Source organism: Ochotona princeps, chromosome 1 (assembly GCF_030435755.1).
Source record: "Ochotona princeps isolate mOchPri1 chromosome 1, mOchPri1.hap1, whole genome shotgun sequence".
Lineage (NCBI taxonomy): Eukaryota > Metazoa > Chordata > Mammalia > Lagomorpha > Ochotonidae > Ochotona > Ochotona princeps.
In genome coordinates this window covers 52,104,811-52,127,058 of record NC_080832.1, presented here as the reverse complement: position 1 = coordinate 52,127,058, position 22,248 = coordinate 52,104,811, and the positions used below count along the sequence as shown (strand labels likewise).

The following is a 22,248-nucleotide window of genomic DNA, read 5'->3' as shown; positions in this document are numbered from 1 at the left end:
CATAATTTAATAATAAAAACAAGGGAGAAAAATATAAGCTACCACCATCATAACAGTTTTGGCACCAGATCTTTAGGTTTCCTTCTACAGCAACAGCTGAAGTACACCCTCCATCCATGCCAGTGATCCTCTCCTTAGGTACCAAACTGCATCATCCATCCTCCCAAATGCGTCTGTCCTCTCACTCTCTTAGGAAATCCAGGAAATTATCCGTGATGCCTTCCTCTCCAATGCTCTAATCTAGTATATCCTCTTGGATCTACCTTCTTGTTGATCTCTGCTGCCACCACTTTAACTATCACCATTATCTAACACATATTCTGATAGTCTTACGGGTCTCTCGATCTACAAAGGGAGAGTTACAAAGAGGGAGGGAGAAAATCTTTATCTATTGGCTTATTCCTCAAATGCCACAATGGCTAGGGCTAAGGCCACACTGAAGCTAGGAGCCAGGAGTTTTTCATGAGTCTCCCAAGTGGGTGCAGGGTTCCAAGCACTTGGACCACCTTCAGGTGCCTCCGCAGGAACTTCAGCAGGGAGCTGGACAGGAGCTGGAGATGCGGGGACAGAGAACCGACACCGAAACGGGATGCTGGTTTCATGGGTGGCTGCTTAATTTGCTACATTACAACACTGGCTCTGACTTCTGTTATCATTTATCTTTCCACAGGTTCCAAAATGCTGTTGTAAATATCATTTACCCAGTCTTCCAGCCCAGGAAATACAATGCAAACTTCTGAATAGGGTCCACAGCCTTCTTATGATTTGCTCCTGACAATTGGAATTAATTTCTAAACATTGTATTCCATGCAGGCTTTTGTAGTAAGCATTTCAGACATTCACACATGTGTCCCATTACCCAGGAAACTACTTGACTTCAACATATGTCTCTTTGGTTCCACTTTTCCTGACTTCCTAGAATAGGTTTGCTCTCTGTGCTGTAAGCTTTGCTAATAAGAATCTATTGTTCTTCAATTCATCTGTTCATTCACAAAGTAGGGCTGTCTAGTCACTGTTGTGGCCTCAATATCCACAGTCTCAAAACTCCGCAGGCATGAAAAAACTGTTGTTCACCAAATGAAAAGAAATAATACAAACAAACCAGCAATTGTCAATGCTCAACATAAACAGTCACTTACAGATTTTGCATTAAAGTTACAAGTGTAACATCTCATGGCTTTTACAGGTAAGAATGAAACAGACACTTTACATCATACTGGACAGTATTACAAGGGAAGACATACTGTGATTTTATGGTTTTGGTGTTTTTTATAGTTTTCAGGTCAGATGGCAAACAGGGAATCATTACTACTGGAATCCATGCCCTATAACAAAAGAATAGTACTAAAAAAGGTAGCCTAAAGGCAAGGTGGATATGTAAGAAATTTATCAAAAAGCTTGGATGTAACACAAATTTATAGATATAATATTAAAAACCATTAAATATACAGAAAAGACACTACAAATATTCTGCCAAAATGATTTTTAAAACATGCTCTCAGCTTAGGGCAGTTGGCCTTACAATAATGTGAACAAAGTACTCATAACCAGGATTTAGAGTGAAATGTGCCCTCGAGGCTGGTACTCATTCTCTGTTCTAAGCCTGGCTGTTTGGCCTGAAAGGCAACAAACTACTGATGTGTTCTTAAGCCAAGCCATGAAGAACACACAATTTGCTCTTAGAACAGCAATGAATAAAGGGGGGAGGTGTGAACATACTCTTTGTAACACAAGGATCTTTGTAGTCTACTTTTTTGATTCCACTAATGTCAGCAGGATGAATTACAAGTATATGTCTCAACTCAGAAATATCTGCATTTGATATTCTGCTTCATTAATTCAACATGGTGAAGCCATCCTTAAATCCTCATATTAGGTGACTAATGTCTTAGATTAGCTTATCTGCATTTGTCTTCCATTAAGTGGATATTATAGAGATAGTTTCTAAAAGAAATTTTAAAAGGAATTTCTTGAGCTAGTTAGGAACTTGAAATAATTCATTTTACACCTTCTTCAGATCAGGAAGGTAGTTTTACAAAGTCAAGGTCAAGATAAATCTAGTAGAATAAAAATGAAAAATTGAACAGCACTGATGTATTTACTGAGGGCAAAGTTAAACCAGCCTTCTTAAAGCAATTTATAAAAATTCACATGAAATTAAACACTTGAACAATTTTTTTCTATCTGCAATGAAAAATGACTTCAGAAGTATTAATAATGCTTGTCTTTTGGCCAGAACAATTATTCCTACATTCATACTTTTCACTTATTAAAAACTGCACATATGCAGTTTTGACAAAGTAAGAACTAGGTGTACATCAACTGTGTTATTGAGATTAATGAAATCAGATACTTTAAAATGGAGCAGTGCGAAGGAAGAAATAAATTTAAAATCCCTAGTAGAACCTATTTATAAAAAAATGTTGAGTTGTCTGATTAAGACAACCACTTTGCTGTTTTGTGAGTAATCAACCTGGGAAACTCAAACAGATAATAACTGTGATGTAACATTGTACCATCTGAGGCAACCTTATCTTTGAGGAGTTAGGAGAAATTAAAAAGGAATTCAAACATTAGTTGTGCTGACCAGAAACTTCATGAAAATGGCGAGGTGGAATGCTTAATAAAGAAAGGGTAGAAAAAAGCAGAAGCAGAAGGAAACATTGCCTAAGTTATACAAGATAACCCAAATGAATATTCTTATTGCAACATGAAAATGTTTTGGAAGTCATCTCATCTGCCAAACTGATTTCAAGTTACAAGAAGCATTGGTGACAGCTTAAAATCTCTTAACCTTACAAATACCCCTTACTTAAAAAAACAAACTCCTCTTCCCTCTATAATGACTGTTTTTCACCACAAAGATAATGCTGTTGGATATTTCCCTCACATTCTAGTGCCTTACCTTACAGGTAGAAAAACAGGAAAAGTGTCCCACAGGCCAAAGGGATTAAAACCTTCCAGGGGATAACAAATGAAGAGCTAAACAGCATCCACTGTTGTTGGTAAAATGTAGGTAAATGGGTGATCTCAACCAAAATAAGTGAAGCCAATTATTTCCCCATGGTATAGGATTCATTTTTTTTTCCTGATTATATTATTGAATAGTAAAACAGTGAAATAAGACAAAGACATGCATTACCCAGTAAGTTTCATTCTTCCTAGGGTATTAAAATTGACCACTGATTGATTTTAAATCTCTCTCAAACTCAAGCTGAGTACTGAGACTACAGAGATATTTGATTTTAAAATGAACTCCACTTATCTGGCCTCTTTGGGATGTAGGCACTTCCTTCTAGGATTGTTCTAGAAAACGAACATAAAACATCTACTACAGACTATTTAGGACAGACATTCCTGGGTTTGCTGATTAACATATCTGCTTCTAATGCTGACAATTTGTTTTTAACCAATTTCTTCTTGTATCCTGATTAAATACTCCATCTCTGGTACCATTATGTATTAGGCTCTCTGGTTGGGCTCTTAAAATGCCCATTTGCGGCCTTTTCACCATTAACAGCCTCAGGAAAACAGACAAAATCATGCCATATTTTCTTAAGTTAACTACTCGTTTTTGAAGGTTAGAAAGGAATTGTTTTTTAAGATTTATTTTTATTGCAAAGTCAGATGCACACAGAGGAGGAGAGACAAACAGGAAGATCTTCCATCCAATGATTCACTCCCCAAGTGAGCCGCAACGGCCGGTGCTGTGCCGATCCAAAGCCAGGAGCCAGGAACTTCTTCCAGCTCTCCCACATGGGTGCAGGGTCCCAAGGCTTTGGGCTGTCCTCGACTGCTTTCCCAGGCCACAAACAGGGAGCTGGATGGGAAGCGGGGCAGCCAGGTTTAGAACCTGCACTCATATGGGATCTCAGTGCATGCAAGGCGAGGACTTTAACTACTAGGCTACCGCACTGGTCACATGGTCTATAATTTTTAGCAGCTGGGAATAATTAACCAAGTTCAATTGTAGCAATTCACTTTGGACATTAAAAAAATTGCTATTGGCTTTAATTAACAAAAAAAATTAATCTTTTTGGTAGCTTAGCTTCCAACAAAGGATTGTTATTAGATAGCAATTTAAGATTCCTTTCTGGGCCTGGCGCAGTGGCCTAACGGCTAAAGTCCTCGCCTTGAACGCGCCCAGATCCCATATGAGTGCAGGTTCTAATCCTGGTGACTCTACTTCCCATCCAGCTCCTTGCTTGTGGCCTGGGAAAGCAGTCGAGGACGGCCCAAAGCCTTGGGACCCTGCACCCATGTGGGAGACCTGGAAGAGGCTCCAGACTCCTGGCTTTGGATTGGCTCAGCTCCAGCTGCTTGGGGAGTGACTCAATGGATGGAAGATCTTTCTCTTTGTCTCTGCTCCTCTTTGTATAGCTAACTTTGCAATAAAAATAAAAACAAATCTTTAAAAAAAATTACAGACCACTAATTATGTGCCTAATAAGTGGCCCAACTATGAAATAATCATGTGAGCTCATGAATCAACTATGGATTATCATAATAATATGGCCTAAAGTTAATACAGGGTATACATAAAAGTGCAGGGATGAAATGCTCACTCTGAGAATGACAGCTTCATCCAGCCCACGTTTATACTCCAGAGGAAATGCCGTCTTGTGTTCTCCTTACTTGTTGAATGTTACAGTTAGAGGGAAATTAAACTTGAGGATATAGATTAAAATTATGTCTGCAAAAAATGCTGAAGAGTGGGAAGCGGGGCAGCAGAGGTGCAAGGGAAGAGTAGTTGTCTTGGAATTTATTTATGGAATGCATAAAATCTGTTCTCTTCATATGAAAAGTACTGTGAGAAATAACTCACCCTAAAACGGGTGCGAAACAATAAGCACTTATCTTTGCACATGAGTTTACACGTCAGTGGGCTGAGCTATGTTGTTAATCAATGCCAGGTTGTTCATCTGTCTATAATCAGCCACCAAGTAAGAATGGGCTTAACTGGTCTAGGATGGACTCGGCTAGGATAGTCAGCAGGCTAGTCTGTCTGATTTCCATGGCAGAGGCAGGATTCTGATAGAGCAAGAGTTGAAGCTTGAAGGCTTCTCGAGACTTAGCCTAAGAGCTGGCATGATGTCCCTATGGCCACAGGTTACTGGCCAAAGCCGGTTTCAAGGATACTCATATTCAAGCGGCTGAGAAAAAGTCTACCTCTTGATGAGAAGAACTAGAAGCTGCACTACATAAGGGGTAGATATATCAAGGTTGAAGGCTGCAGTCACTGTCAAAGTCAACTTACTTAGCCCTTTAAGCCTCTGATACTACAGTTGACCCCCTCCATCCTTGAATCTGGACAGTGTAAACATGAAGAACAACTTTTACTATTAAAAAACATAACTTCAAGCATGTTGTTAAACTCAAGTCAAGGTGTGCTAAAATTAGATTTGCAAACTGACATCTTAATTTGTAAGATCACAAGGAGTTCGTAAACACAAGATTTTGTGACCTAGAAAAAAAAATTACACAAGAGCTATTTTACATACTGGTCAATATAAGTCAGTGTAAATACAAGAAAATTATCTGACTGAAGATGCTGTATAAACTTTTATTTTCTGGTCGTGTATTTAGAATCTGTTTTTTATGATTGATAAACTACAAGAAAAAAATCTTATTCAAAGAGCAACACCTCTCCCCCAAATAACAACAAAACCCAAAACAAAAATACAAAAAAAGCAACACCCGAGAACCTTTAAAATGAACCATTTATTAAATCAGTCTGTTATTCTTAACAGTTATGTAAGTTACACATGTTTAAGTCATAGTATTTCACATGAAAAAAAAATTTAACTCCTATATGCAAGCAAAATCATACCACAGCATATGTAAGTGGGAAAGGGTACTGCTAAACATTCAAATAAGGCAAGTATTTAAAAACAAAGAAACGATAATTAAAAACAATTCAAGCATTCCTTTAAGAATTCAACACTACAAGCTAAACGTACTTTCTGAGTATATCCCTATAACCAAGGAAGTGTTTCTTCTTCTAAAACATCAGGCAATGGAGTAAGGCTCATTTATAGACACAGCTGCCCTCAAGGTTCCAATCTCAATTGCTTTCTTTAAATTAAAATTCACAAAGTGCACAATTAAGATATATCAAAAAACTGAATCTGCTACTCTAACAACAGCTGTACATGCTTAATACTTAGTGGTTTATTTGACCAAATTATGTTTTCTCAGGAAAACAAAAATAAAATAAGCCACTGTAAAACATTTAGTTAGAAATGTATGCTAATATTTTTCTTAAAAATAAAAAATAACGGGGGAAAAGCATTATTTATTATAAGGAAAAGAAAGCAAAACACTAGAATGACCAAACATTTTCAAAGAACAAGCACCACAAAGGACATCTGCATTCGGTTTTGTATATTTATCAATATATTTTTCTTACTCCAACCAATCTACTTCATCAAATTCTGAGTCATCCTCTGAATCACTGTATTCCACAGCGATACGGCGGGAGAGGATGGTGGCAACGTCATTCTCAATGCGTTCATGCTTAGCTTCCTGCTCACGCTGTTCTTCTACTTTGCGCAGCTGAATACCTGAATACAATAAATGCACATCAGTCACTGTAAGTCACAATACTAAATATTAGATATTACTTATCTTTCCAAAGTGAAATAAACTACACGTAAGAAATACAGGGAAATAAAATGCCCAGATTAATACAGAATCTGAAGGAATTGCATTGAAAGAAACATTAAAGCTTTCACTGAGTTACTTATCTGTGGTTTTGGTTGGTGCAACATAACATATCTACTGTTTGTTTATTTATCATTGTCAACTCTGTATCTCTGCTCTTCATTCCCCAAAATGTTAATCAGGTGATACAGCTCTACTATCACTTCTATTGTAAAATGAACATTATTGAAACTGAGGGTATTTCAATACCTTTGTTGGAGTAAAAACTTTTGGTATCTATGCATAATTTTTTCTTAATGTATATTTCTGTATAAGCTTTCTGAAGACCCCTCCCATTTTATGTCTTTATTATCCCTGGTACTTAAAGAGAAGGCACTGCTATTCATATTGTATGTTATCAGTACCAGGCATATAGTAGTTGCTTAGGCAATGTTGACTGAATGAGTGAACATGAGAAGACTTTCATTTGTAACTCAGGGAAGAATATTACTATTTTAATCCTTTAAAGCTTTCTGGTAGAATAAGTATCATTAATATCCCACGTGAACAGCTATCAGATTGAGGAAATTACTGTTCTAAAGGAGTTAATACACAGATTAAACAACATACAGGGTTTTATATTTTTTGATATTTAAGTTTTGATAGTGTGTTTCTTTCTCACTGAGCAATTGAAAAAAATTCCCAGCAAGTACAAAAATGATTTACTGTGATTTTTCTTTAAAATGGTTTAAAACAAAGCTCAAGTTTTTAAAAAGTTATACGCAGCTCAGGTTTCTAAAAGCACAAAAATGTATCACCTAAAAGTGTCCACAGGAGGCACCCTGACTGCCTTATAGTGCTCCCACAGTGATGCTTTTCGTGGTCCCGAGACAATTACCTTTCCGTATTGCTTCCAGTAGCACACTCCTGGCATCACTGATTACAGGCAGGCTTGATGGATGACGCTTTGGCTCAGAAGCAGGAACAACTTGTGATGGAGGAGATGGAGGCATTAATGGAGCATGGGGACCTGGGGCAGCAGATGGAGTTGGATGTAGCCCAGAGGGAGGATGAGCCAGAGCTGCAACTGTGACAGGTGATGATGGTCGAATGCCAGGTGGAGGCAGAGGAGGTGGGGGTGGGGGTGGAGGCAGCCCCTGGACTTCACCTTGTGGGAGTGGATGAACTGGTACAGTCTCACACACTGGGGCAGCTCTAGCTACTGGAGGAGAGGGCTGTACTAGAGGAGGTGCAATTGGAGGAGGAGCCGGGTGAAGAACTCCAGGGGCAATCTGGAGAGGAGCTGGAGGTGGTGGCACTGCTGGAGCTTGCAAAGCAGTGGTTGGAGGTGGGGGAGGGGGAGGGACTGGAGGGGGAGGAGTCGAAGTCATTGATGCTCTCAATGAAGAAGTTGATAAGGCTGAGGGAAGAGGAGGTGGAGGAGGTGGGGGGGTGGGGCTCACGAACACAGGTGTTCTGCCTGTTGCTGGCGACTGAGGACGATTTTCTATCAAACCTGTAGCAGAACTGAAATGATAATGAGATCTTAGCAAGCTATTCAAACACAAGGGATAAAGAGAAAACCTAATCACACCAAACACATGTACCAAAAGTACGCTGAAATAGATACACTAGCATGTTTCTATAGAAATTTTTCTTCAGCAATATTTTAAAATAAATGCGGTGGGGCCCTGCATGATAGCATAGCGATTAAAGTCCTCGCCTTGATCGTGCTGCGATCCCATTCGGGTGCCAGTTCTAATCCTGGCAGCTCCACTTCCCATCCAGCTCCCTGCCTGTGACCTGGGAAAGCAGTCAAGGATGGCCCAAAGCATTGGGACCCTGCACTCCTGTTGGAGTCCCGAAAGAGGCTCCTGGCTTTGGATTGGCTCAGCTCCAGCCGCTGTGGCTGCTTGGAGAGAGGAAGCATTGGAGGGAGACCTTCTTCTCTGTCTCTCCTTCTCTCAGTATATCAGATTTTCAATAAAAATTTTATTTAAAAAAAAAATAAACAAATAAATGCGGTGCATCAACTGGAAAAGTAATGGGTGGATCTTTGGTTTGTAATACTCTAAATTAGCGCATCCTCTCAGTCAACTTTCACATCCACACAAGAATTTTATGTCTTCTTTGGTAAATAAAGTGCTCAATCTTACATTCTGACATGAGTTTCTGACAAGACTCAACATTTATCATTCTGTAATGTTCACAGCAGCACTTGTGGACAATACATACTTATAATGAAGCTACTAACACCCATTGTATGCCATTACAACTAAATCAATGATAGCTAATGATAGCTCGTTTTCTTCCTGAGCATAAAACATTACAGAAGTCAGCAACACAGTTTGGTTCTGTAACTGCAAATTTTAAAGCTAATCTCTATTCCTCACTTATACTCTTTTTATTTGGGTAACTGATCAGATTAAACCTCAAAACAGCTTTTCTGAAAGATTACTTGGGGGAGCTGCCTATTCTCCCTTAAGTTCTTAAAATCTTTTCCGTAACATTCATAACCACATCTCTGGTTTCCATTTCTTAGACACAATATTCCAAACAATACTGAATTAAAAAATTTTTAAAGGCCTGGCGGTGTGGCCTAGCGACTAAAGTCCTCGCCTTGAATGCACCGGGATCCCATATGGACGCCGGTTCTAATCCCGGCAGCTCCACTTCCCATCCAGCTCCCTGCTTGTGGCCTGGGAAGGCAGTCGAGGACAGCCCAAAGCCTTGGGACCCTGCACCCATGTGGGAGAGCTGGAAGAAGTTCCTGGCTCCTGGCTTTGGATCGGCACAGCACCGGCCGTTGCGGCTCACTTGGGGAGTGAATCATTGGATGGAAGATCTTTCTCACTGTCTCTCCTCCTCTCTATATCTGATTTTCCAATAAAAATAAATAAATCTTTTAAAAAAATTTTTAATATACTACAAATGCTATACTTAATAACAAAAGTACAATAAAAATGAAAGACACTTTAAATGTTTATGAGCTAAATTTTCTAAGATAAATGTCTTGGTTCTAATCACAGGATGGCAAATTATTCCCAATAGTTTAGATTTGACCTGTTCCCTGTTTTTGTAAAGAAACCTTTACCGAAACAGGCACACTGAATTGTTTATATATAAACTATGGCTGCTTGCACTATCAGACTTCAGCATTTGTGATGGAAAATATATGCCAAGAAAGCCTAAAATATTTTTTATCTTGTACTATAAAGGAAAAGGTAAACAAGTCCTGAGATAAATCGTCCTGTACTGGTAGCCACATACCTGATACAGGTGGGTATGGGTTTTGTATCTCCTGCTCCATGCATTGGTGGAGGGGGAGGTGGTTCGTGTGGTCTGACTAAGACCCTTTCTTCAGCTCTAGTCAGAAGCTCACTCATCTGACTAAATGGCAAGGCAGAAAGCGAGTAAGATCCATCCATATGATCCACATATGTTTGAGGTCTAAAAGAAATATACAATAAATTTCAGTGTACACTTCTTGAATCACTGGGCAAAGTTTTTTACATAAGATAATTAAATTTTAAGCTTTGAATACGAGTATTTTAACTATTTTAAAGAAATTTCTTTTTATTACATTAATCCAGCTTTAAAATAAAGACTGTTGCTCATAAAACAGCATAACAGTATCTACCTCCTAACTTAGGTTTATTCTGATGGCTATCAGTTATTTTGTTATTTTATAACAGCACACTAAACGCATAAGGAAGACAAAGCATTAACACACATGATCATAAAGCAGAGAGGCATCCAGGAAATCATGGCCAAGCTGTTTGTCTCTATCTCATTTTTCTCTTAGGAGGATGCCTTACCAAGGTAAATATGAAAACAGTGGCTTCTTTGGACATCTTGTTGTTCTTTTAAACCTAAATGACTTCTATAACTCTTGCACCAGAAAGGCCTCCCCAGAGACGCCCAGCTACATTGGTTTTGTCTTTCTAGTGTTTTCACAGGTGCCAGGTTACTTAGAAAAGAGCCGAATTATAGAAAAAGATTAACAAACCAGATTTAGGGAAACTTCAAATACTTGGAGCATATGAAGGCTAATACATATTCATTCTGGGGATAGTTGATTTAGCAAATGTGCATAGAGCAAGTCAGAAATTGAAGCATTCATACCACTGTGTCAATTAAATATCTTAATTAACTATAGCAGAAATATTTGTCCACAGTCACATTTTTAAAATACAAATTCTTTATTATCTCTCAGATGTATATTTCTCCTAAAATAAACCAAGATATTTTACATGTATTATTCAAAACCAAATCTGAATCCTTTTCCGTTAAAAAATCACTATGATAATACATAAATAAATTTCTTTGCAGCCAGATATCAGTATAATGTATCTGCTTATGGTAATATATTACTGAGATCGGTCCCTGGTCACTGAGCAAGAAAAAGGACCTACTGTACTTTTGCAAAGAATGATGAGTAATCGTGTTTAAAAGCTGATATATCTGAAGTAAAGGATGTGGCACAGAAAGGAAGTTAGGGGACAGAAAAAAGGACAAAATAGAATAACTTCTCAACTAACTCCTATTCCATATAAAAATAAATTTCTATGCCTCATTCCTTTATTATTAAATTTTATGCTACTCTGCCTGAAATATTGAAGAGCTGAGATTTCACATGAAAGCTAAACCTTGAAAATCATCTTCTCCAACCACTTCTTCCTACAACTGAAAAAACTAAGGTCCACAAATAAAAATGACCCGCCCAAAGTCAGATTTAAAAGGGTCACAGTGGTTGGGGTTTTAAAATCATCTCTATAGAGGACCCAACATTTACAAGTACAGATACTACAAACAAAGCCAACGTTTCATCATTGATTGGTAAAAAACAAACAAAAGAAAAGGAACCTTGTTTCAAAATGAGAGGCTGGGCCATTAGCAACTTCAATATGCTTATGTAAGAGATTAGCATCATCTTCAGCCAGCTCTGGACCCTGGGCCAGCTTCTGCCATTCTCTCCGCCTGTCATGAGGTGCTCTTGGCACTTTTTCTGGTTCATGAGGACGATCTAGATTTTTCTGCTATAACAGATGTATTGAAACAAAGCCAAATGCTGAAGTGCTAATTTTTAAAACAGCAGTTACAACAATCAACATATAATTCTAACAGCAATACTGAAAAAGACAATGTTATCACAATAGAGTAATAGTAACAGTTGATTTGTATATTCAAGTAAGTAATAGGTAGTTTGCTGAAATACCAGTTTCTCATAGTTTTTTAGTCCCTAATTCAAACAGATGCAACAGATACAAAATAATATGCCTAAGTAGTGAGATTTGAGGTAAAAAAATGCCTTGAGATGAAAACGAATTTATCAGTCCTTGTTCCCACATCTATTCCTTCGAAATTTTGACCACAAGTGGCACTATTTGTATCAATCCCTGAAGAGCATCAACTTCAACAAACTCTTCCTACAAAACTACGGTCTAGATATGAAAAAGACTGACCCAAGATCATATTTCAGTAGACTCACAACTGATAGGGCTTTGAAACCATCTCCATAGTTACAACAGGATTAGTCAAATCATCTAAGGCTACAATTTTCTTGGAAGTGATCAATTAGGTAGCTAACACATTAGGAAAGAAAAAAAAGTCCAATTATCTAGTAAATCCGTAATAATGGAATCAGTCAGCAGAAAAGAGTCCTTAAACACCAGAACAAAAAATGATTCCAGTTGGAGTAGAAAGCAGAAATATCTAGAGAAGAAATAACAAATTCAAATACCTCTAAGGGCTAAGCAGAGAGCATGTATGAATGAAGCCAGTCAGCTATAAGATGGAGCAGGCAGTGAACTAGACATGTCTATCAAATGCATTCTAGTCGAACAATTCTAAAACCTCTGTGTTTGTCAAACAAAACACTGCCTGGAAGCGCATTTGGCATGTCAGTCACTGGCCTGCAAGTGCTGGCTGCACCTGGGGATACCACCCAGCACAAAAGGTAAAAGCAAGGTATTAAGAAACTAGGGAGAGCAGACAGAATTCTGGGAGAAACAGGACTAAGAGTGACTCCACCTTCTTCATAATTCTGCCTAAATCTGACTATGCTCTCGTCTTCTGTATTTTTAGTTACCTTTAAATTGAAATAAAACAGCTCCAACTTCTACTGCAAAGCAGAAAATGACAACAGAGCAGACCAACAGCAACAATTCAATAAGAATATTAACAATTTCTCCAAAATATCTAGGAAACATTTCCAATAGGCTCTGTGGCAAGAAAATTTCAGCTTAATATGCCCTACCAGTATTTGCACAATATTCCTTCGTTTCTTCTTACCACATACCCTATGGTTCCCTGGTCCTGCTTATTCAAGATTCACTGTAAGTTCTGTTGGAAGTGCTTACCAACACCACCTGCCAGCTGAAGCAGACGCTATTTGGTGCTGTCCACGTTCTCCATGCGTATCTGTGATGATATTTATCCAAAGTGCTCATTTGCTCCCCCATTAGACTACAATCTTACAAAAAATTTTTCATTATGTGGATCCAATAAAACAAAATTGTTAAAAAGTGCATGACTAACAAAGGTCCATACATGTAACAAAACACAAGTATACCAAAATGATTCAATTTTTTTAATCTCTTGTAATACCTTCTGCTTTCTCTTTTCCTTTCGCTTATCCTCTGTATCTTGCAGCATTTTTTCTTTCCATAAATCAAAGAAATATGAAGGATTGGTATAAAACTTCAAGCCTTCTTTACCATCATCTCTGAAACAGAGTGTCAATTAAAATATGCAAGACATACAGAAACAACTGGAATAGAAACAATTTCACTAAAATATTTTTCCTCTCCCATTAATAAAATTTAGAACATACTAAAATACTGTCAAAATAAATTAGACTACTGCATGACTAGAAAACTTCTCAGAAATTGAAAGAAAATGACTGAAAATGGAAAACCAGATACTTTTCAGAGTTAGTACTAATAATTTCAAATACAACTGGGAAAATTTCACCTTTGACTCCTACTGAATATTGAATTTTCTAGAACTCCTTTGGGAAATTTCAATAATTATAAATAGCTTTGCCAAAGATAAGAATCTGAAAAGATGGTAACATCACTTATAAAACTGAAATATTACTATTTTACCAACACTTTCATTAATTTCTTAGTTTTCTAAAGCCAAATAATAGCATTGAATAGTCATTCTTATAGTAACATTTATAGTCAGTGACCTGCATGCTGATCTGCAGTTTAAATAGCTATTTGAAAATCATTTTATCCACAACATGTTATACATCTAAAATGATAGAATTAACAAACCATTTGAAAGGATTCCAAAGAAAGGCTGAATAATTCAATTTTAGTTTATATGGTATTTTAAAACATAAGCTTTGTATTTATTATGTAAAAGATTAATGCAAATAGGGCCTGGCGGCGTGGCCTAGTGGCTAAGGTCCTCGCCTTGAATGTGCCAGGATCCCATATGGTCGCCGGTTCTAATCCCGGCAGCTCCACTTCCTCTCTGTCTCTCCTCCTCTCTGTATATCTGACTTTGCATTAAAAATAAAATAAATCTAAAAAACATAAAAAAAAGAAATAAGTAAATGTTTAAAAAAAAGATTAATGCAAATAAATCAAAGGCAGACAGAGTAAAAAGGTGAGATTTTAAACTCAATTTCCCTTTGATTATAAATTAAAAAAAAAACCCAAATCTTTGTCCCTTTATATTAAGAAGTTTGTTAGTGGCTTTTCCTAACAATAATTGGCAAAAGAAGTCACCTGAATAGGTCTTGATTTAATACACTAGAACCTTAGAGCCTATCTAGTGAGTAAAGAGGTTTTCTAAGTTAGTGGGAGGGAGAACTCTGTGGTGGCCAGAGACTCAGTGAAATAAACAATATTTGGCAGTTTAGCATTTAAATCTGAAGTCTGAGACAAAAAAAAAATGTTGGTATTTATTAAACTACTGACCTATAAGGAGTGAGAATATTGAGAGGTGGAGGCTGTTCACAAACATCATATGTCTCCTGTAATGGAATAGGCAGGGTTTTCCGGTCGAAGAGCTGTTGGTCTTGAATTGTAGAACTTCGGAAAGCTTTTCTCATTGTTATATCTTGTAAAGACACTAAAACAGAAACAGAAAATCCATTTTATTTACTTAATAGAAGGACAAGTTCATTTCCTGTATTTGCTTAGAAGTCAGCACAAAAAGGTTGTGTGTGACCTTAGTAGTTGACAAGTCAGAAGCTGTATTTTCAATGCTCTGTTTTGACATTTACCTTCATTATTCTGAGTCTGATCTTCACGATTACATGGGTTTAAATGCAATCTTTGATTTCTAAGGCTCAGAAGGCCTTACCTGAATCATATCACACTTCCCGAGTGTATCTTTTTTCTCTACCTGCCATCCTCAGCCCCAACTCACCCTCTATTCTTTTCCTTTATAACTTGTTTCCCCATCTTGCCTTGATTCCTTCTTGTGAGCTTGCAGCAATAACTGAAGAAATGGCTGGTTATTAGTGGCATTTTGGGTGAAAACACACTGTTGAATTCTCTGTGCATATATTTGTTTTCTCTCTCTCTCTCTCTCTCTCTCTCTCTCTCTCTATATATATATATATATATATAAAGGTAAAATAAACTCTAAGAACCTTTTGAAGTACTAGCTGATACTTATTTTTGCCTTTCTTTTACCTTATATCCATACTGTAAGAGTTTCTACCTAACTCCAAGCTCATAAAGGCTGACTCGTGCACATTTGCCCCTCCAGTAACTAGCACAGCCCCAGCATGCACATGATGAATTAAAAATAACTTTATTTACTTTTGCAATGTACAGTATGTTAATGCAAGGTATGTATCAAAATGCTGCATTCTTAAATCTTGAAGATGATTTCCTGATATCAAAAAGTACGTTATTTCATGACTATTTAATGTGGCCTGAAATGCTTTACATTGCAGCAAGGTTAGTACTGAACAATTATTAACAACTCTTATTCTTCTGCATAAAACAGCATTCCTATCATGCTCAAAATAAAATTCACTATCCACGAATGGCTGATATCTAACACATGTGGAAAATAAGACATGCTCTGCAGTAGAACCAGCGTATATACATTTCTAGCGATTTCACTGCTGCATTTCAACAGATCAATTCGTAGTCGTGTGCTAGGTGCTCTCATTTTCATTGTATTTAATCTTTGTAATTCAGTGATACAGAATTACTGTTACATTTTTAAAATATAATAAAGCCAAGGTTAAGAAGAGTTATATTCTTACAGAATTAAACCTAAGATTTTTAGATGGTGCTCAAACATATTTGATTTCTGAGACAAAAGCAAGCAAACAAATTATGGGAGAGAAAAGAGACTCTAGAAAAAACCATGATTAAAATGCCTTCTTTATGTCAAAGGTTTAAGAGCTATTTAGCAGATGAAATGGGAGACAAGAGGTAGAAATGAAAGGCCAGCTTATCACGCTGATGGCATTTACAGATAACTGATTTTTTACAACAAAAACGCCTAAAGTAATGAGCAAGAAGATTTGTAACAAATTAATGTGTAATACTGTTCTTAAATTTATTGGAAGAAAATAATGAACTTACATTCTTCTTCTTTAGGATCAAGCTGTGTAACACTAACAGATAAACGGTCCACACGTTCTTGCAATGAGTTAACTCTGAAGGAAAAACTATGTGCTTCATTGAACAGTTCTCCAAATATATCTTCAGCATACTTACCTAAGCAAAAATACAACATACACCATTAAGTTTAATGTGATCACGGTCAGAGACAAATACTGAACAATATTTAAAAGTGCCGTTCTGTTGAATTTGGCATTGTTAGCAACTACTCTAATCTTTAAACCTTAGCTCAAAGTCACCCAGCCATAACAGATGGAGGAAAACACACACAAATCCCATGGACCAGGCTGTAAGTGTTGCTGCCACTTCCTGCTTGATGACTGTGTTTAACATGGAACTACTTTGATTTATCCATATGCATCCTGATCAGTCAGCGAACAGTACAATGTAAAGAAAAGCACATACAAATAATACGTTTTTAAACGTAAAATCGTTTCTATATGGACTTTATACTAGAAGTATACTTTAGAACACAAGGTAAAATCAAGACTGTTCATAGAGCTAGCAAATGACCTGTCCCAGACATGTCCAAGATACACATTCAGAAAATTCATGAGACATTTACATTCCTTTGCTACAATTTCTAAAACATTACAATAAATCTAAAACCACTGTATTTCTCTAGTAATGTTAATTCCTCTTACGGAAAAGAGCATTCAAAGAAACAGCAAGCCTGTTCTTTGTCACTGATAAATTCTGAACAAAAGGAAAAACTGACATTTAAACAAGTATGATAAGCAATTTAATAAATACAAATCTTTGCTCCATTCATGTTGAGGCCTTGTTATCAATTTCCTCATCTCAAAAATTGGAAGAGAACTCTCTCAAAAAGATAAAAGCAAAGGAAATCAAGTGAGCCTAGGCCTGATGGTGTCGGTTGGAGATAAAGTAGCAGATGCTCAACAGGTGGCTGGACCCAGACAGAGAAGGGAGCATGGCTGGAGTCTGAGATGATGCTGAAGACACCAGAGTATTGCTCTGGCAGGAATAGCCAAGTACATTAGTTTTCATTTACTCAGTCTATACTAGGGATACAGGAGTCAGACAATCAGAGAGGGAAGAAACAATTTCACCTCTAAAAGAGCTTAGTTTAATACAGGGAACCTTAACTCAGCCTGTACACCGCTTGACATTACATGTCCATTTACACTATTTCCACATTTGTCCAATATCATGTCCCTTTAATCATCCTTGCATATAAATATTTATTTTTTGCTTCTAGTCATCTACCTAGATTTTTATGCATGTTTAAATGCCTTCCTGGGGATTGCATAAAAAGTTCAGCCACTGCCTGCAACATTATCATAATATATATGTGCCTGCTGGAGTTGCCAGGGAAAGCATTGGAGAAGGGTCCAAGTCCTCGGGCCCCTGCACCTATGTGAGAGACATGAATAAAGCTCCTGGCTTCAACCTGGCTCAGCCCTGGTCCACTGCAGACACTTGGGGAATGAACCAGTGGATGGGAAAATTTTTCTCTCTATTTTCAAATAAGTAAGAAATGCCTTCCTTCTTCTGCATCTTTTCAAATTCTTCTGTTCCTTTAAGGCCTAACTCAACTCACATTTCATTCAGTAGGTCTCCTTTGGTGATTTCACCTTATGATTTATATTTATCTGTTCATGAAATTTAGAACCCATTATCTTATTAATGAATTTGAAAAGCACAGTCTCTTTTGAGACAAAAACCATGTGGCTTTATCACATAACGAAAGTATTCAATGTTATCTATGTATTGTCAAACTTGTATTACTAATCCAGTCTACTCTTCCCTCCCTCCCTCCTATCTGAATACAAGAAGGTGACGTTAGCTCATCTTGGCAGCACAAACTGCCCATATTTAACAATAGAAAAGCCCTGTAAGATGGAACTCCAGGGGCAATCAGAGAACCAATGCTGTTTGGACAATAAAAATCAGAAAGGAGAAATCCGGATAACGTGAATTCTAGATGCACAGTAATTATCTATTATGACAGAATTATGTTCTACTAGTAAACTTTCATAAACTAAAATGCACATTTTTTGTGAGGGAGAGGCGGGGGATGTCCAACCCTAAGCTATATAGGGTTCTGCAGTTTATTTTCACTGCTATGTTCTTGAGCCAGGTCTTCCATGTAGGTGGCAGGAATCTAATCACTTGAGTCATTGCTGCTGCCTCCCAGGATCTGTGTTAGAGAAAGCTGGTGCTGGGAGCTGGAGCAGGGTATGCAACCGGGCACTCTGGTGGAGGATATGGGCATCACTCCACTAGAGGATATGGACATCAGAGCTGGAGAGGAAAAGACACGAGAGAAAGAGAAAGGTATCTTCCATCCACTGGTTCATTTCCCAGATGGCTGCAAGAGGCAAGGCTGGGTCAAGCCAAAGCCAGGAGCTTGATTTACATCTCCATTTGGGTGGCTGCTTTCCCAGGCCATTACCAAGAAGCTGACTGAAAGTGGTACAGCTGCGACTTGAACCAGAGTCCATATGGGATGCTGGCGTGTCAAGCAGTAGTTTTACCTGCTAGACCACAACACTAGGCATCTTAAGCCCTAGACTAAATATACACCCTTTCTCCTCCCATTTTATCTAAAAATGGAATACAAAATTAAACAGTTCAACCTCACAGGAACAGATTAAGATCAATTATTATCCTGGACCAGATAATAGCACTGAACATGTATGATTATTTGCTTTTTACATTAAATGGCTCCTTTCCAGTTTCTTAATTTTTTTTTTTTTAGATGTGAAGATTTATTCATTCGTTTGAAAGACACAGATGCAAAGACAAAGAGAAAGGGGTATCTTTCATGTGCTGGTTCACTGCCCAAATAGCAATAACTTGGCTGGTCCAAAGCCAGGAGTCAGAAGAGCTTCTTCTGGGTTGTCCACAGGCCTAAGCACTTGGGCCATCTTTTGCTGCTCTTCCCAGGCACATTAGCAGGGAGCTGGATCAGAAGTGGAGCAGCCAGACACTCTACCCAGCACCCATCCAGAATGCTGGCATCACAAGGAAGCAGCTTTACCTGCTGGTCCCATCCTTCCAGGTTTTTCTTCTCCTTGACTCTGCTTTAAACTACTCCTTTTAATTGGCTTTAGTGATGCTTCTCTATAGCTCCTCTTCTAATGCTCTCAGGTATGATGTTTGGGAACCTTACCATCAAATCTGTTTGAAATATTATGGTAAAAGTAAACAGGCTCTGAAAAAAGAAACAATTGGATTTTGGGGGGGGGCATACTCTTTAACACATGGCTTTATTTATTCTGTCAACCTACAGATATTCTAAATTTCATTCAAGGTTCTCAGCTGTATCAAGTGCAAAAGCTGCCAAGAGAGAATTTCAGGGGGCCCGGCACAGTAACCTAGTGGCTAAAGTCCTCACCTTGCATGCGCAGCAATCCTACATGGACGTTGGTTCATATTTTGGCTGCTCTACTTCCCATCCAGCTCCCTGCTTGTGGCCTGGGAAAGTAGTTGAAGACGGCCCTTAGGACCCTGCACTCCTGGCTTCTGGTTTTGGATCAGCTCAGCTCCAGCCATTGTGGACACTTGGGAAGTGAATCAGTGAACAGATCTGTTCTCTCTGTCTCTCCTTCTCTCCGTAAATATGGCTTTCCAATTTAAAAAAAAAAAAGGGAAAAAGTAAAAAGAAAATAAAAGAGGCAAGCTTTCCTATCAGGAGAACCCATGTGTGTATGTGTGTGTGTGTGTTGGCGGTATGCTGTACAGATAAAGATCAGGTAGAGAATTATAGCTAGGCCAAGAACACCTTGGTTTATAGTTAAAATGAAACTGAGCTGTCTTATTAGAAAGCTATTCCTTCAATTCAAGAGATATGTCTGAATTTTTTAAAAAATTCCTAGTTAACTGATTTAGAACAATAGTAGGAATCAAAATAGTTTGATTCCTTTACCAAGCAGTTCTGTTCTCTAATTTCATAATGGGAACATGCTACTTGCCCTTTCCATTTGCCTTTATTCTTTGTTTGCATTTTGACAGAGATCAAGTTCAGTTATTTTCCAATCATATTGTCAATCAGATGCCAATTCACACCCTAACATCCCTCAGGCAGCTCATCTCAACAGCCTGATCCTTTAACTATGATGAACCCACACTTTTCACTTTAGATTTTTTGATACTGTAACATTATTTCCCTAAGCTAATAAGCCAATGTCCACAAACACAAGTAGCTGAGGCCTCTAGCAACAGTGAATGGAAATAACAACCAAAAGAATGACTCTCTAACAAAACCTTTCATAAATTTTCAACAAGTCTGGTACAACCTTTCCAAGATTGTCAGAATAATCTCATTAATTCTCATCTATCATATGACTCTGTTTTTTAGAATTCTGTCCTTTTTTCCCCTACCTAGAAGGAATCTGTAGAAATTCTTTTAAAATGCATTAATTTTAATTAAAATGGCTGTAAGTTTAGGAATAATCTTGATTCACCTCACCAAATACCACTCCAAAAGTGCATCTTCTTAAACACATGAAAGCACAGCACTCTGGATTTGCAAAACAAATTTTAATTTTATAAAAATACTTACTTAAACTACTTAGTTGTCTAATTATATTTGCCAAGGAAATATTGGTTACACATTCCAGTTCATTCTTAATGCCTCTAGGCAGTGCTGTGTGGCACAAGTGCCTAGGATCAATGTTTCTTTTCACCAGTGGCATCTTGAGATCAGCCTCTGTATTAGTTTACCTATAGGAAATAAAAGATACATTAATATTGTTCATTTTCAACCAACATGTATACAAACCTACCTTTGAAGTCAGTCGCTATGTGGTGAATTTACAATTACCACCTTTATTATTCCCAAAGCATTGTTTTAGAGTGGGCTGTACTATAGAGGGTTTCAGTGGTCCTATGGAAGCCACTATGGAGCTTACAGAAGCTGTTGGGTGTATATCATATTTGCATTTCCACATAAAATATTCTTAAACGTCTATAGGTCAGAGGTTAAATATTCTACATAGCCCTGAATCTAAAATCTCTCCAAAAACCCAATAAATCTTTAACTGATCAAAATGTTCAACCTTTTATAAATTAGACTGTCCTCATTTGAATGTTCTGATACACACAGATTTTAGCTTTCAGAATTTAATTAAATAACATTAATTCTTCAGTAACATGGCTCAAATTCCACTTAACCACAGTTTATTAATTATAACTGGTATAGGAGTGCTGTCGTCCTGCCTCCTAGTGCCTGACTCATATGAACTTATAAAATGGGTAGTTTAAAGAGGTAATTAACAAAGAAAAAGAAATGTGTAACAAAGAATCAAAAATGCTAACCGGAAATAAAATTAAAACCCAACATTAGGGAGCAAGTAGGTTGCAGTCAGTTCATGTCCCAGCTGCTCCACTTCCCATCTAGCTCCCCGCTAATGTGCCTTGGAAAGCAGCAGAGGATGCTTCGAGTCCTTGGACCCCTGCATCCACATGGGAGAGCTGGAGGAAGTTCCTGGCTCGTGGCTTTGGACCAGCTCAGCTACAGCCATTTGGGAAGTGAACCAGTGGATGGAAGATCTCCCTCTGTCTCTCCTTCTCTCTATGTGATTGTCTTTCAGATAAAAATGAAATAAACATTGAAAAAAAAAAAATCCAGAGGCTAGCGCTGAGTGGCTCAGCAAGCTAATCCTCTATCTCCAAGCATCGACATCCGAAATGGGTGCTGTTTCATGTCCTGGCTGCCAAACTTCCAGTCCAGCTCCTTGTCCGGCCAAGGAAAGCAGCAGAGGGTAGTCTAAATCCTTAGGACCATGCATCCATTTAGGAGACTTAGCAAAGGCTCCTGGCTTTGGATTAGCTCAGCTCTGGCCATCGTAGCCATTTGGGAAGTGAGACAGTGGATTGGAGATCTTTTTTTTTCTATCTTTATAACAATAAGAAATAAATCTTTTAAAAAAAATCAACATTAAGTGGAATAACAGAATTAACAGTGAAAATGAAAATGCTGTCACTGTCACTGTTTGAAAGATCCTAACTATTCTACTAAATAAATGTTTTA

At 37.8% G+C, this 22,248-nt stretch overlaps 1 protein-coding gene across 2 annotated transcripts in view; it reads right to left on the bottom strand.

The window, feature by feature from the left end:
• Positions 1–5,701: 5,701 nt before the first annotated feature.
• WASF1 (WASP family member 1) overlaps positions 5,702–22,248 on the bottom strand; it is a 93,372-nt gene continuing 76,825 nt past the window's right edge. Inside the window, exons 2-9 of one of the 2 annotated variants that reach the window (XM_058659243.1) lie at positions 20,779–20,939; positions 16,209–16,343; positions 14,577–14,730; positions 13,252–13,369; positions 11,509–11,681; positions 9,913–10,092; positions 7,541–8,169; positions 5,702–6,563 (exon numbers count right to left, since the gene is read on the bottom strand). In XM_058659243.1, coding sequence (XP_058515226.1) covers positions 6,406–6,563; positions 7,541–8,169; positions 9,913–10,092; positions 11,509–11,681; positions 13,252–13,369; positions 14,577–14,730; positions 16,209–16,343; positions 20,779–20,911 — 1,680 coding nt within the window. In that variant the 5' untranslated portion in view covers positions 20,912–20,939 and the 3' untranslated portion in view covers positions 5,702–6,405. The remainder of the gene's footprint in view (positions 6,564–7,540; positions 8,170–9,912; positions 10,093–11,508; positions 11,682–13,251; positions 13,370–14,576; positions 14,731–16,208; positions 16,344–20,778; positions 20,940–22,248) is intronic. The other variant, XM_058659257.1, reaches the window with a different exon arrangement.